This window comes from Alnus glutinosa, chromosome 6 (genome assembly GCF_958979055.1).
Source record: "Alnus glutinosa chromosome 6, dhAlnGlut1.1, whole genome shotgun sequence".
Classification (NCBI taxonomy): Eukaryota; Viridiplantae; Streptophyta; class Magnoliopsida; order Fagales; family Betulaceae; genus Alnus; species Alnus glutinosa.
The window spans coordinates 26617604-26632824 of record NC_084891.1 but is presented as its reverse complement, the minus strand read 5'-3'; the positions used below and the strand labels follow the sequence as shown (position 1 = coordinate 26632824).

Genomic DNA, 15221 nt, shown 5'->3' with positions numbered 1-15221 from the left:
GTTTCGATAAACATGAAAATCATATACCCTTTTTTAATTTAACCCTAAGGATTAATCGAAACAGCTAACTGTCCTGTTTTATGTACACTTGTTTCTACTAATATATGTTCTTCTAAAATGTGTTTAATTCTAAAGCTTAAGATATAAAGCATAGCATTTTAGGGCTTTGACATTTTTATGCTTTCGAGTTTCGAGTTCCTAGGTAATACCTGCCAGCATTCTTAACAGGAATGAATCACATTTCCTTTCATATACAAGATCACTCAACAAAGGGCGTTTCCCTGCATCTTCAAGCTGAATCTTGAAGCACGATAATTATTACTCTTTAAAATTTGATCTTGTACCTGACCCGGCTTTCCAAATTTAAGTAAAACCCCACAGCAAATACCTGCAAAATGATATTGAAAACCACGAGATGATTTTATGATTACGGGAGCAAGAGTGCAAAAACAATACCACATGATCAATAAGGTAAGAGGAAGAAAATGGAACAAGCTCTTCAAATATACATTGGTCCTGAACCTTCCAAGCAAATTCAAACAGGAAAAGTCGACGGTATTGAGAATCAAAATCCTGTATAATCCTGAAGTCTCAGAATCAAAATGGATACCCGAAAGTGTTATTCATGTCATCTTCAGAATCTTCCTCTCTGTTAAATAGACAATCCAAAAAGAGTATCCTACACTATATTTGGTATAACTAATATTTGACTATACATAACCACGTGCACTTTCTACCTAAGATGCAAAATATTTAAAAACAGCAACTGTAGAGGCATGTTTTTGATTATGATGTCCACAGTGCGTGCATAGCATGCAATTCACTCATATCAGTGGACTTCAGAGACATTTTGTAAAGCTCCCTTAGCTTTCCAGCATCTCCAGCCTTGTTGGATACTTGATTTGGTTGAGAGACGGGAGAAGACTTGTTTGCACTTGCTGAAGTTGTTACGGCCAACATTTTCTTCAAAAGCATCTGCAACTGTCTCCAAAATTTTGCATGTATCTCAGGATAGTTGGTTCTGAAAGAGTCCGAATCTTTTTCTGATATGTGACGTCCTTCAAGCATGCGAGATAGAGCGGATTCCAGCATCTAAAGAATAAATGCAATATTTTAATCTCTCAACAACCGGAGAGAATGTAAACAGTGCTACACAGACCATGACATAATAATTCATTTATGCGGCAAGCCAATGAGTTGCTGATACATAACGAAAGGTCTAAAACTGAGACAACAGCCCACAACAATGTTGCCAAACAACAAGAATTGATTCCTTGGTTACATGAAGTTTATTGAATCTCATCCAATAATAATGTAAATGATGCTTATTTTTAATATGTTGATGATGATGAGGTAATGAAAAAGCCAAGTACAAAAAAGTATGCATTCACATCGGCCTACGATGGAACTGCAAAAGATTTGTGTATAAAATGCTGAGCACTATCTCAAATTATTTGTAACTTTAATAGTGCAAGGCAAAATAGATCTAAACACCATATTCCCCTCTACATCAGAAAATTATTTGCAAAATAGTCATTTAAATAACAGAAAAAGTATTGTAAGATGATTAATTCATTTTGAAGGCAAATTTGAGCTTTCTAAAAGTTTCACAATTAAGTTTTTCCTTTAGTGAGTAAGACTTACCACCATGCAATCCTATCCCTTTACTACCCAACACTGAGCAGAGGCCTAAGGGCTTTGCCATTTTGTTTTTGGTAGGGGGGATGACCTAGCATAGCCTGATCAAATAATTCTAATTGTGACAAGGAATAAATTTTGGTGTCTTACTACATTTTTTAGTAGCCATATGAATAACATGTATAACCATTATGCAAAAAGTTGAGTGCATTCAGAAAGGGAAAGATAGGAATACTAGGCTCTCCTTTAACCAGAAACAAATAAGCCTATTAAGTTTTCCATTTACCAGAAACAAACAAGTCCAAGAACATACCGCATTTGAGTGTAGAAGGCCTGAAAGGCTTAATGAAAGTGCTGATCTCTCCATGAGAATAGTCAGGTACATGGTGGGATGAGTTTGTGGGCCATAAAAGTCCATGGCTCTTTGCCAGTTTCTCTCGGCCAAGGAAGCATACTGCTTGACCCGTTGGAGAATGTTGTTTTCCCCTTTAGATAAGTTGCTTTTCTTATGATCTGACTCCAAAAACTTCAAACAACAATCCCTTTGGTAGCAAGCCAGCTGGAAATAAGCATATGCAGCCTCCTGTTTACGCAATTCACCGAGCGATTCATACACAGACAATGCCTCCCGTATGGCATCATTGGCTGAAATCTCATGCTTTCTCGACTCTTTCCTTGCTCTTCTGTCACTAGGACTGGTATAATTTACACATTTATCTTCCAAGGCTCCATTTTCATAAACTTCAGCAGTTGCATCTTCTTTAGCCAAGAGCATGCCAAGCCTCAGATATGTATGGGCAAATTGTGTACATACCTCATTCCTCAAGCTGCTTGTCACAGAGTCAGCCCCTTCAGCAACAAAATTTAGTTCCGACTTTGCTGCTCCATAATATCTCAGTGATTCACTATATTCTAGTTTCGCAGTCTCCAATGCTTGGTTGTATGCATTACGGAAGAGTGCATGTATTTTGAGATCTTCGATCTTTGATACCATCTCTTCAGCCAATGCTCGTCTGCCATGGCCCAAATTACAGTTAATTAATATAATGTTTGCGTGATCAGAAACTTCTCTGAATGCATTTATAGCATCTGCAAAAGCAACTTCAGCTCTGGTCAATTCTCTTCTTTCAAGCCGGTTACGACCCAGTTCGTTGCAAACCCACCCTTTCTTCTTGACCACAGATTGTAGTTCTCCTGAACCAGATGGAAGTCCACCCAATGCCTTTCTAGCTTCTTCAAAACAGCTTAGGGCAGCTAACAGACTATGCTCTGCATCTCTAACTACAGGACCCCCAAGGTACTTAAATATCCCACCATTTTCTTTCACTTTGGGTGTTTCTCTAGAAGCTATTTCAGTTTGAGAAGCCACTGTGGAGCCTGTGCCATGCCTCTCCAGAAAACTCTCCACTCTCTCCAAAGGGTTTCCCCCAAGATTATCAGTATAAGAAGCTTTTAGGCTTTCATCACCTCTCTTGTGCTGTAGATGCCCAATGTCAAAACTTTTTCTACTGTCCATTTGGTTATGTACATGGTCATCTTCAAGGTCTCCCAAAAGCGTGTAGGGCGTGCTCTTAGCATACGATTTCTTTGTGTGTTTTCTGCCGTAAGCTACTGCACGCATATCTGCATTGCTACTGCTTGCACTGCTACCACTGCTTGCCCTGTCATTCTCACAGCTGCAATTTACCAAGGAACATGAACTGCAATTCTGGCTATTCTGCCCCAGCTGCTTCTTAAGCCTTTTAACTTCCTTGACCACCTCAGAAGAGATTCTCAACTCTCTAATAGTGGATCTCCTCTCAGCCTGTATTAAGATCTCTTCACCTTTTATCATATGGAACTCAACATAAACATCTCCAACTAATGTCCATGCCCTGGCCCAGAACAGATAAGTGGAAGAGTATTGCTCAAAAGTAAGAGAATCATCTGTAGAGCTGGATGTCTCATCTTTCACACCAGCACTGTATAATCTTGTCTTTTCATTTCTTTCACTGAATTTCTTCTGCAATGATGAGCAACTGATCATTGAAGAAATGAACCTCGTGTCTTCAAGATGCTGAGGCATTGATCCATAAATAGAACATGCCAATTCTACAACCTTCAATGCCTGATGCAACTGACCATCCTCCTTATAAGCTTGACCAAGTGCCAAATAAGATTCTCCAAGCAAAAGAACAAGTTTCCACAACTTATTGTCCAATTTTGATGTTGGAAGCCATTCCCGAATGTCACAAACTTCAATACAGTCAGCATCACCACATGCACAAACAGAAAACAGTGTATCATTAGTTTCCCTGCCTTCATCCACCAGCTCTGGTTCAGTGCTCTGCAGTTGTCGCGTCCATCTGAGAGACTTGATAGCCTGAGAAACATGATGTACTGCAGCTAACTTAGAAGAAATGGGATCAGTGACAGTTTGAACTGGTGTTGGAGACACCTTGCACACTGCAAAGTTTTCATCACCACTGGAAGTTAGCGCAGTTCCTCCTGGATCCGTTAATTCTGTCTCATCTGCAGCTATCAATTTTCTGGAAGCAGATAAATTCGCCTCCAAAGTCATCTTGACAGAAGCATCTGATACTAAATCCTGAAAACTTTGTCCATCTTCATATGGTTTGTCCTCTGCAACTAAAGAGGAGACCTTTCCATCGACAGCTGATTCAGAAATACTACTTACAAAGTCTGAGGATTCTTCCTCGGCATCAGTAACTTTAACTTGGCATTCTACAGGAAGAGATTCAGATGTGAAATCCAGCTCTTCATCATAATTTAAAATGAGCCTCGCAAATTGTTCATGAGCAAATGCACGTACAACCTGTTTAGCATAATGTTACTTGTAAATACGATTATATCAAGTACTTTGACTAAGTTTAATGAAACTAATAACAAAGAAGAGTGCAACTGTTAGGTTAAAAGTAATTTCAGAAATATACCAGATGATCTGGCTCATCCAGAAAATCCAAACATTTTCTAAAGAACCTCACACATCTTGCCCTATTATTAGGAGCCTGCAGAAAAACTATCAATAATTAGTGAGAGCTACTTAGAGGCTACAAGACAACGTATGAAAGAAAACAGCTATATCCCTTCCACACCAATGAAAGTGAAAGCCTGTGAGCGATTCGGTACAGGAGAATCCCTAATGAATACAAGGAATCACTTCGTCCCCTATGCAAGAGTGAAGGCAGGGAGCTTGAGGCATGATCACAATCATTGCAAGAATGGGTCTTGGGAATAACAGCGAGATCAAAAAGTTGAATTAAATCTTCGCCTGCACTTTTATAAAGCTGCAGAAATTAAAGTCAGTCTATTTTGGGCATCATATCCCTGGTTAGTGCATTGATTCTTAGAAGGCAGTTCACATTTAAAAGAAAGTAAATATAAATCATGACAGTACCCAATAAGCACCAGGATCCTGCTTGCAGTTTTCTTGAAGGAACCTCAAAACAGAAAGGCCATTTTGCTGGACAACATAAGGATGAAAAGCAGGAGTGCCGTCCTCAGAGATTCCTTTCAATAGACATATATCATTTGTTTTCAGAAGCTCATAACCTTGAACAACACCATTCTGATGATAACAGATGGCCAATTCAGGCACACTTGCCATGACATTGTCAAGCCAAGCTTCAAGCCAAGTTAATGGAGTGACCTGTCAAAACATGGATGAAGAACACAACAAAAAATGCGTAAAACACAAACATGGAAAAAAGAGGTTTCAGAAGTCCACCCCACACCTGTCGTGTAACATCCCATAAATGCAAGCTCACAGCAACATATTTTTCGTTACTGAACATAAGTAAGTCACTGCCCAAAAGCATACGGAAATTGTGAAACTGCCAAAACAAAACCCTTAGAAACCCATCATTACTGACTCTTCTATGTTTTTCAGACTCTTGCATTGAGCACCTCTGCTTCTCACCAACTTGTGAAGCCTTTTGAACAGGATCACGCCCTTTACTTCTCTTCTTCTTCTTATTTCCCCAAAAGAAGCCATCCTGTTTAACTTGAGGGTACTCAGAACAACAATTGAATCCTTCATCTTGAACAACACTGTCACATGTCCCCATAAACTGCGTTCTACTTCCTCCAGGAAGAACAGAAGAGTTTGATTGCTCCTGTGATGGGACTTGATGAGTTGGAGGACAATCACAAGCCTCCATTCTAACTGAATGCATAGCAAAATTCAGAAATAACGAATCTACAGATTTTGATTGATTTTTATGTCTTCTAATCAACTTTTCTCCCTCTTCAACATCAGGCCTGCAGTTCACAACATAGAATAGATGTCAAGAGAACTGTCTGTTTCTCAGAAACTCAACGCTCAACAGTAGTTGATTCTTGAGAATTTAATTCACAAGAGCTATGAATCACCAAAATTGACCAATTTTTTTCTAAAATGTACTTAAAATTTGATTGACGGAATAGTTCAAATAAACTATAATTAGTAAAAATAAATTCAACTTAGAAAACTAGTCTTATATTTTATCATTATATATTTTTCAAAGACAAATATTTGATGTTTTGACCAGCATTGTCAGTTTTTCATAATAGCAAAAAGATTACCAATTTTTTTTTCCCTTACATGATAAATGACATTTTCTTTTTGAAGATAAACGCTCTATTGACAATTCTATAGGAAGTTGTAATTCACAGGAATCTCATCAAACACATAGCCAACTTTGATCATACACGTGCACTGACAATTCTCACATATAATTACCTTGCAACAAACATGTCCTGATAAAATTAATAGGATGACAAATAAAGCAGCAGATACAAATACCCACCCAGTATTCAGAACAAGAGTTTGTCCTATACGATGTACTGCAATGGATAATCGTGCCTTGGAGTATGGCATTTTAAAAATCTGCTTTAGAATGTCAGCTGGAGCAATCACATCTATCTCATCCCCATACTCAACCAAACCAGATACTGCAAGGGACTCACATTTCCTAGAAAGATTTGATGTAACAGCACCACCTTCCCAAGGTAAATCTGCCCAAGTATGAGCATCAATGTAAATGATTCAGGAAAGAAGCAAATTAGAATATTAAAGCATTAATGCAATTTACATTAGCCTGACAGTTCAAAAATCAGATAATATCATTAACAACATTACAGAAACCTCAAAAAGGGACTCAACACCATCTTCTAGCCGCCAACCCCCACCCCCCCAACAAAAAAAAGAAAAAGAAAAAAGAAGGGAACTTAAGAAGTATTAAGTAAGCCCCTTGCTCAATTGACCACTCCAACAACTAGTTGCAACAAAGAATGGGTAGAGATCCCTTCTCCTTTGCTGATCAAAGAGCGTGAATGTATCCATCATTCAGAAATATTCAGTTCTAGGTTTGGGAATACAGCAAATTCTCCAAGAAAAGTTCTCATGAAGATCACACATTAGAGATCGCAGACACTCAGAAAATATTAGCTCTTGCAAAGGTGAAGACCCCACTAAAAGAAAAGGAAAAAAGAAGTTATGGAGCTAAAGGTTTCAGCAAAGAAGCTAGAGCTCATGTGGGACTCTCATCTTCATGCAGAACGCAGAAGCTGTTGATGGTGTAGATTGTGCAGAAAGGACTATCAGAGTTTCAAGCATAAGGCAAACTAGATCTTTTAAGTCTAAATGGACTTGGGCATCTATTGGAAGACTAGGCTCAGCTAAGGGAGTTTATGCGAGAAATTAGGCTTTCTCAACAACTTCCAGTTTGAAAGTTGATATGATCTCACTAGCAACTGCCAGTAATCATGTCAAACCATGATCATTTTCCAAATAAGTGCATCAGGCTCAAATGACTATATGACTACTATGACATGCCTCGTGGAACCCCAATCATAGAGAGGGAGAAAAATCAGCATCTTTTTTTTTATATATAAATAATGTCGTATCATTAAAAAGCGGCGCAGAGAAATCAACATCTTTGGACGATAAAGAATTGAATATATTAGTGACACAAGCGAGACAACCCCTCCAAGCAAACCTTGTATCTAAGTCAGGAAAACATTTGAGATTAAGTGCACCAACAAACAAAGAGAAAAAGCACAGGATATCTTGCAGCTAGAATTCCAACTGGAAAAAAAATTAAAAACTGAGAGTTTTTTGTGGGAAATAATAATAACAATGATAAGAGTACGAAACGGGTGCAATAAGGTCAGAAGTTAAAAAAACACTAGAGTTGTTTAAACCCAAGAAATAATTTTTTTTTTTTTTATGAGTAACCCAAGAAATAATAGATGGTGTCATATAGAAAAATGGTCAGTTGATGCTGATACAGCCTGATAGCTACACAAAAGGCAAAGATCAAATTTTCCTAGACCGAATGATATAAGGAGGCTAAAGATCAATTCCCCAAAACTTAGATGGCAGGCATGATATCTTGACATTTACTTGGCCTGCACAAGACTGCTCACAATGCAAAACTAATAGCAACACAGATAACCAAAACACATGTAAAAAGTAAGATATGAACACATGGCCGATGTGGACAGCATTGTGAGCAAATTCTCATCAGATATAATTTGGTGAACTCTTTAGTCATTAATGGTCTATGACTTCCGACTCTACAGAGATAAGGGAGCATATAATGCAATTCTATAGGGGGTTGTATGCTAAACAATTTAGTTGACGACCAAAATCGGATGGCCTCTCATTTCTTTCCATTGATGTGGATGAGAGGAATTGGTTGTAAAGGGATTTTGAGGAGAATGGAGATTGGGAAGTGTGGTAAGGGATTTGAATGGTGATAAGGCTCCGGATCCTAATGGTTTTTCACAGTCTTTTTTCCAGAAGTGTCGGGACATTGTGAAAGAGGATATCTTGGCAGTTTTTAAAGAGTTTCATAGTTGAAGGAAGTTTGAAAAGAGTTTTAATGCAACATTTGTTTCCCTTATCCCAAGAAAGGCAGGTGCAGTGGAAATCAAGGATTTTCAGCCTATTAGTTTAGTGGGTGGTGTTTATAAAATGATCTCCAAGGTCCTGGCAAATAGGTTAAAATCAGTTTTGGGAAAGATTATATCCAATTCCCATAATGCATTCATAAGAGATAGACAAATTTTGGATACAGCGTTGGTTGCTAATGGATAGTCGGATTAGATTAGGGAAACCAGAAGTGTTGTGTAAATTTTTTGATAAGTAATTGCAATTTATTAAAAAAACAGTGTAAGGCGTGTTGTGTAAATTGGATTTGGAGAAGGTGTATAATCATTTTTTTTTTTTTTTTATAAAGGTAAGAGATCAATTTTATAGAAAAAGCGTAAGGCGCTCTTTAGTACACTGGCAGTATACAAGAAAAACACCTATCTAGAAATAGAAAAGCAAGTGAGAAAGTCAGAAAAAGAAATATACAAAGGATGGACATAAGCCGAAGTCCAACAATACAAAGAGTGATAGAGCAAAGAGAGGATCTCATCCGAGGATCTTTCCAAGTCTTCAAAACTCCTATTGTTTCTTTCCCACCATAAGCACCAAAAGATACAAATAGGAGGCCATTTTCCAAATGGTGTATAATCATGTTAATTGAAAGTTTTTGTTATATTTGTCGAAAATATGTGGATTTAGGGAGAAAAATGACAGGATTGGATAGGGCATTGTGTTTCTATAGTAGTTCTCATGGATCGAGACAAGGAGACCCGTTATCGCCATTATTGTTTGTGGTTGTTAGGAGGCGTTTAGAAGGATGATGACTACTACAGTGAATAGGGGGCTTTTGTTTGGATTTTCGGTAGGGTCAATGAATAATGAAGAACTGTTAGTGACCCACTTATTGTTTGCAGATGATACCTTGATTTTTTGTGCGGCAAATTTTGAACTCAGACTTTTGCGAGGCATTTTCTTATGTTTTGAAGTTAATTTAGGATGAAGATTAATTTGGTGAAATCAAATATAGTTCCTATTGGCAAAGTGGGAGATGTAGAAGGATTGGCTCACATTCTTGGTTGTAGAGTATTGTCTTTGCCAATGAAGTACTTGGGTTTGCCTTTGGATGCGTCTTACAAGGCTACATCTATTTGGAATGACATCATTGTAAAAATGGAATGTTGGTTGGCTGGATGGAAACTGCTTTATTTCTCTAAGGGAGGTAGATTGACTTTGATAAAAAGCACTTTGTCTAATTTACCTACTTACTTCTTGTCTCTTTTCCGTATTCCAAATGGGTGTGGCTAGTAGGATTGATAAAATTCAAAGAGACTTTTTATGGGGTGGAATTGATGACGAGTTTAAGTTCCATTTAATGAACTAGTCAAGAATTTGTACCCCGATGAAATCAAGTGGGTTAAAGATTAGAAACTTGATTCAATTTAATCAAGCCATATTGGGTAAATGGCTATGATGTTATGCTACGGAGAGTGAGGCATTGTGGAGATTGGTAATAGAGATTAAATATGACAGTTTAAGGGGAGGTTGGTGTTCCAAGGAGGTAATAGGGTCATTTGGAGTGGGTGTGGAAACATACAAGGAGGGGTGGGAAAAAATTTCAAAATTTGTTAGATTTGAGGTGGGTGTCAAATGTCAGTTTTTGGCAGGATGTGTGGTGTGGAGATCAACCATTGAAGATATCTTATCCGGATTTTTTTAGTGCTACACATTCTAAGGACACCTGAGTGGCGGATCTCATGTTGTACCGAAATGGAAGTATTCGCTGGAATATAATCTTTATTAGACATGCACAGGATTGAGAAGTGGAGTTGGCCTACTCTTTCTTTGAGATGTTGTATTCTCTCAGAGTAGGGCAACTGGGCAAAGAGACATGGATAGAATATGTTGGATCATTTCCAAGAGACAAATTTGAAGTGAAGTCATTTTATCATGTATTAACCATATCTACAGACTACAGGTTCCCCATTTTCTTAGAAGAATATTTGGAGAATTCTCTTTCTCCAATTGCGTTTCTTTTCCTTTTTTGTTTGTTGTTTTTTTTTTTCCTTCATTCACCTTTCCAGAGATTAGATGCTTCTTTTGAGCCACACCTACCTCTGACACACCTGTACATATCCTGATTTGCTAGATTTTAGGTAAAAGAAGAGTGGTGCAAATCATGAGGAAATGAGGTTACCAAGAATGGATAAAAAGCCTAGTAGGAAAACCCAATGCTAAGGAAAGATCTTAATTACAAGTAATATCATACAAGCCCAAGATTTTTGATACCATGTGATGAGTTGGATAGTTGTGTTGGAGCTATTAAATCATCACTTATCCATCTAACAGAAAATAGTGAATTTAATCATTTAATTAATATTCTAACACACACCCTCATGTGTGAGTTCAAGCTCTCCGTCAACCCGTGTAATATTTAACTAAAATGAGAGGTTAATTATGGAGTTAGAATTCTAATACAGGGCATCGCTTTGATATCATATTAAATCATTAGTTATCTTAAAAGTTTAAGCTGATAAAAAATGGCGAATTCAATCATTTAATTATTATTCTAACAAGAGCTTCCTTTTCCCACCCTAAATAGGTAACAAAAGAAGTTGCAAGAGTATGAGCAAACCCAACCTTTGAAGGGCAATACCCAACCAGGTCAAGCTTTAACAACGAACCAGTGGCCCACCAAAGAGGTTGCTATCTGAGATGTATGGTCTCAGGGAAATAGTAAGCTTAAGCTTGAAATGCATTGGGGAAAATTAACTTGAATATATATGGTAATAGTTGAAGTAGCTCAAAGAGGTATGACTTATGGACTCTGTCCACACAAAACATCTTTTTTTTTTTTTTTGATAAGTAATTTCAAATTCAATAAAAAAGCGCAGAGGGGCGCAATCCTAATACACGGGAAGTATACAAGAGTGCCCCTAAACGGGAGGAACAGCTAATAAATTTAGAAAGTCTACAAAAGTAGAAACACCTAGGTGGCAAAGACGGGACGCTATCCAAAGATATAGCGTGTTAAGCACACGCTTCCTTAACACTACCATTACAGTCTCGACATCTTCAAAAGCGTAAAACACCCATTAGTAAACTGGGAGTATACAAATGGAAATGCCTAACTAGAGAAACAAGTAAGCCGTAGTCCAAAGATACAAAGTGTGATAAAAGGGTGATAGAATCTCCTCAGCGGTCTTCTCCACGTCCTCAAAGCTCTGGTTATTTTTTTCCCTCCATAAGCACTAAAAAAGGCAAGTGGGCACCATCTAAGAACAAGAGTTAACTCAACATTAAAACTAGACCATACAACTGCTCTTACCCTTGTGCCCTAGTTGAAAAACTGACCAACTCACTAAGATCCAAGTTAGCAATAGCCACATATTCGCTAGCATGTGTTCTGAAGTTGCATGGATACGAACCGTGGGGAAAAAAAAGGAAAACTTTTTATGGATGCAGTGGGAAGTTTTCCTGTCGTTTATGAACCCATAGATACTCATCGGTTTATACACTCTTTTAAGGAAGGTAAACATCAACACGCACCCAATAGGCAACATGTTCAATTAAGTGAGCGAGCCCAAAATTAGGACAACCAGAGATGCATCAATGGATAGGCAACAAATGTAAAAATCCTAAGATTAAATGCATTCTAAATGATAATTGAACGACCCCCCATAGGGGCAGTGGACCAGTCCTCGACAGTGCTAGGTGGGGGAGGGGTTTTGGTTGCCCAGCCCTAGTCTGGTGGTGTTGGGCCTGCTTTTTTGTATCCGTTTGGCATTTTGGGGGGGGTCCCTCCCTCTTTTCGGTGGGTTTTGCTTCCACCGAGGCCGTTCTCCTCAGTGTATCGGTGTTCTCTCCAATTTTTACCTAGTATGTCTTGGAGGGACCAGTAGTCTTCCTGGGTCTTTGACATGGGTGAATCTTCGAAAGGGGATGCTCCTGAGGGAGGGGTTGTTGTATACCTCAGGGGAGTGCAAGATGCTAGGCCATGGTTTCACATGATGGAGGTTTCTTTCAAAGGGATTGAGAAGGGTTTTTTGGATTTCTTGACTTTAGTTGATGAGGAGCAGCACTGTCTCTGCTCGTAAGAAAAAAGGGAAAAGAGAGGTCAAGAATCTAGAATGCTCGATCAATTTTGATGCTAGGGGTGTGAGTTCTAGCCAGCTTAAAGGCAAGAGGTTGGGGGTTTAATGTAGCCTTTCTTCTGTCTTTTGGGTTTTTTCGGGTGTTCTTCCTTTATTTTCTGTTTTTCTTCTGTTTTGGTGTCCTTCTTGTATACTCCATGTATGTTTAGGGACGCCTTTACGCTTTTTTTAATACTATTTCTTTTCTTACCTATTAAAAAAAAAATGAACGATGTGCAATGGCAAGAAGATCAAGCGAAAAAGAACATAGAACTTGAAGCAAATGCATCTCACGGAATCACGAAAACCAAAAGGCAAAGAAAGTATCAAATTCGAAACTCTTGAATGGATTTTTCAAGTGAGCCACTAGAAATGGCTACAAAACGCAAAAGAAGAATGAATGTACACACCTCCAGTGGCCTTGGACTGCACGGCGGCATTGGGAAGAACCTTGTCTAGAAAGTTCGAGAGAAGCGGAGGCGTATTGAGGTCTGTCTCCGTCGGAAGCATCCGGTACCGCGGAGCGCTCACTCTTTTACAATAACAAAAGAAACAAATGAAATCACACAAGAATCACAATTTCAACTGCCAAAAGAAAGAGAGAGAGAGAGAGAGAGAGAGAGAGAGAGAGAGAGAGAGAGTTACGTTTGGTGAGAGGGGACGAGAGCGGAGGAATTGAAAGCCTGAAAGGATTTGTCGGTGGGAACGGGGATAGAACCGCAGAGGAAGCCCACGGGTTTGGGCCGAACGACTTCGAGTCTTCCCACGCACTGGCACTGAAGATCTCTCTCCGATTTCACCATCGGGTTTCTCGATTTTGCTTTCTTCCAATTCCTAATCTGACGCTGTGCTATGAGCTGAGGTACGAGGTCTCTTTCTCTTCCACAATGGAAATGAACCTCGCCTGAAAGCAAGTGCTTGCGTGTCGAGTAAACCGACGAGCGGTGATGACTAGTCACCGGAGCTTATTGCGTTAAATACGTTTTTGTCCAAATACGTGGTTTAACTCCTTTAATTTTTGCCTTCTTTTGATCGATTTGTATTGCGGATGGTATTTTAGTTTTGACAAAAGATGGAGATAGGACTTTCGTCCAAAAATTAACGATAGTTCACGTTAGTGTCACTAAACATCTTTTAAAAGTCAACATATGTCCTATATGCCACATAAGTTTACCTTTTCAGTTGTAGTTATGACATGTACATGCCACATCAGTGTTATGTCAGACGATGGACTGTTAAGGGCAAACCTCCTGAACCTTTTTTTTTTTTTTTTTTTTTTCGCTCTTTGGCCTTATGGGGTGGCCGAACTACCCCCAAGGGCCATAGGGGTGGTTTGGTGACCCCCAAACCGGCCTAGTGAGTGGCCTCTTTTTGTTTTTTTTTTCAATTTTTTTTTTTTCCATTTTTTAAAGCTTTAAAAAAAAAAATGGTAGTCCAACATATGACATGGCATTGATGTGGCATTTACACATCATACCCATAGTTGATAGGGCAAACTTATGTAACATTTGAGACAGATGTCAACTTTTAAAGAATGCATAGTAGCAGTGACGTTGACTACTGTATTGGAGAAAAATTTTGACTGAAGTGCTATCTCTGTTTTTCGTCAAAACCAATATACCATATGCGATATGAAATGAACCACATGGGACACAAAATAAAGGAGTTAAACCACGGGGAGTATAACTTATTTAACCCTAAATTTTAATTGCTAGTAGAATTAAAAGAAATTCAAGGGTATGTTTGGACAAGAGTTATTGCTTTTTTCTTATGATAAATGTTATACATACTCTTGTTCTTACATTTTTAAGTTCACATTCCTTAACGTAATAGTGAAAATCACTATTAAATAAAAATTTTTATAGTGATCTATCCAAAATTTTAATAGTAATTTACAAGGAAAAAGACACTTTGCTCCCATTATTTATCCACGGCCTGACAATATATTCCCCAATGTAACAAAATTTAGATATGACCCCCTCGAACTTGCCAACATGTGACAAAAAATACAATCCATTCATTCGCCCGTCTATTTAGACAAAAATTTGGTCACGTGCAACTTACATGACCATTCAAGTAAAAATCATTCCAAAATTGCCCCTCTAAAAAACGCAGCGTTTCACTAGTGTTCAAGTGCATATAGTTATAGTTTGGGCGGAAACACGTTGTTTTGAGAAGTCGTCTTCTTCCCTCTGTGCATGTCTCCTTCACTCGTATTCTAATAAGTGTTTTTTCTCGACAATCAAAAATAATAGTAAGAAAATCACAAGCTATCCTAGAAAACCCAAACGAAGTAAGATAGCTAGACATACTGAGAATTACCTGGCCCGACGAGAATAATCCCGGCGAAGGGAGAGCTGCGTGCGGTATGGGACTGTGTAGGCCCATACATGTCAAGTTTCATCATATGGTGTCCTTCGTCAAGCTCTCGATGCTTCCCTTCTTCTTCCATAGGTTTCCAACGCCACTTGTGCTTCAACCCAGCAACATCCACCTCGTCCTCAGTTGAGTACTGAGATACAAGGGAGCTCAGCAACGCCTTCTATGCTTTCCATCCCAAAATTACAGCTTTTTTTTCCCGATGTTGTTTCACTTGA

General features: G+C 38.5%; 1 protein-coding gene across 1 annotated transcript; it reads right to left on the bottom strand.

The window, feature by feature from the left end:
- Positions 1-460: 460 nt before the first annotated feature.
- Positions 461-13607, bottom strand: LOC133870752 (uncharacterized). Its single transcript, XM_062307958.1, has 9 exons — positions 13270-13607; positions 13035-13156; positions 6426-6633; positions 5373-5898; positions 5036-5287; positions 4734-4925; positions 4572-4646; positions 1952-4453; positions 461-1092 (listed from the first exon to the last, which is right to left on the bottom strand). The coding sequence occupies exons 1-9, from the start codon at positions 13425-13427 to the stop codon at positions 787-789; spliced, it is 4341 nt and encodes a 1446-aa protein (XP_062163942.1). The 5' UTR covers positions 13428-13607; the 3' UTR covers positions 461-786.
- Positions 13608-15221: the final 1614 nt, after the last annotated feature.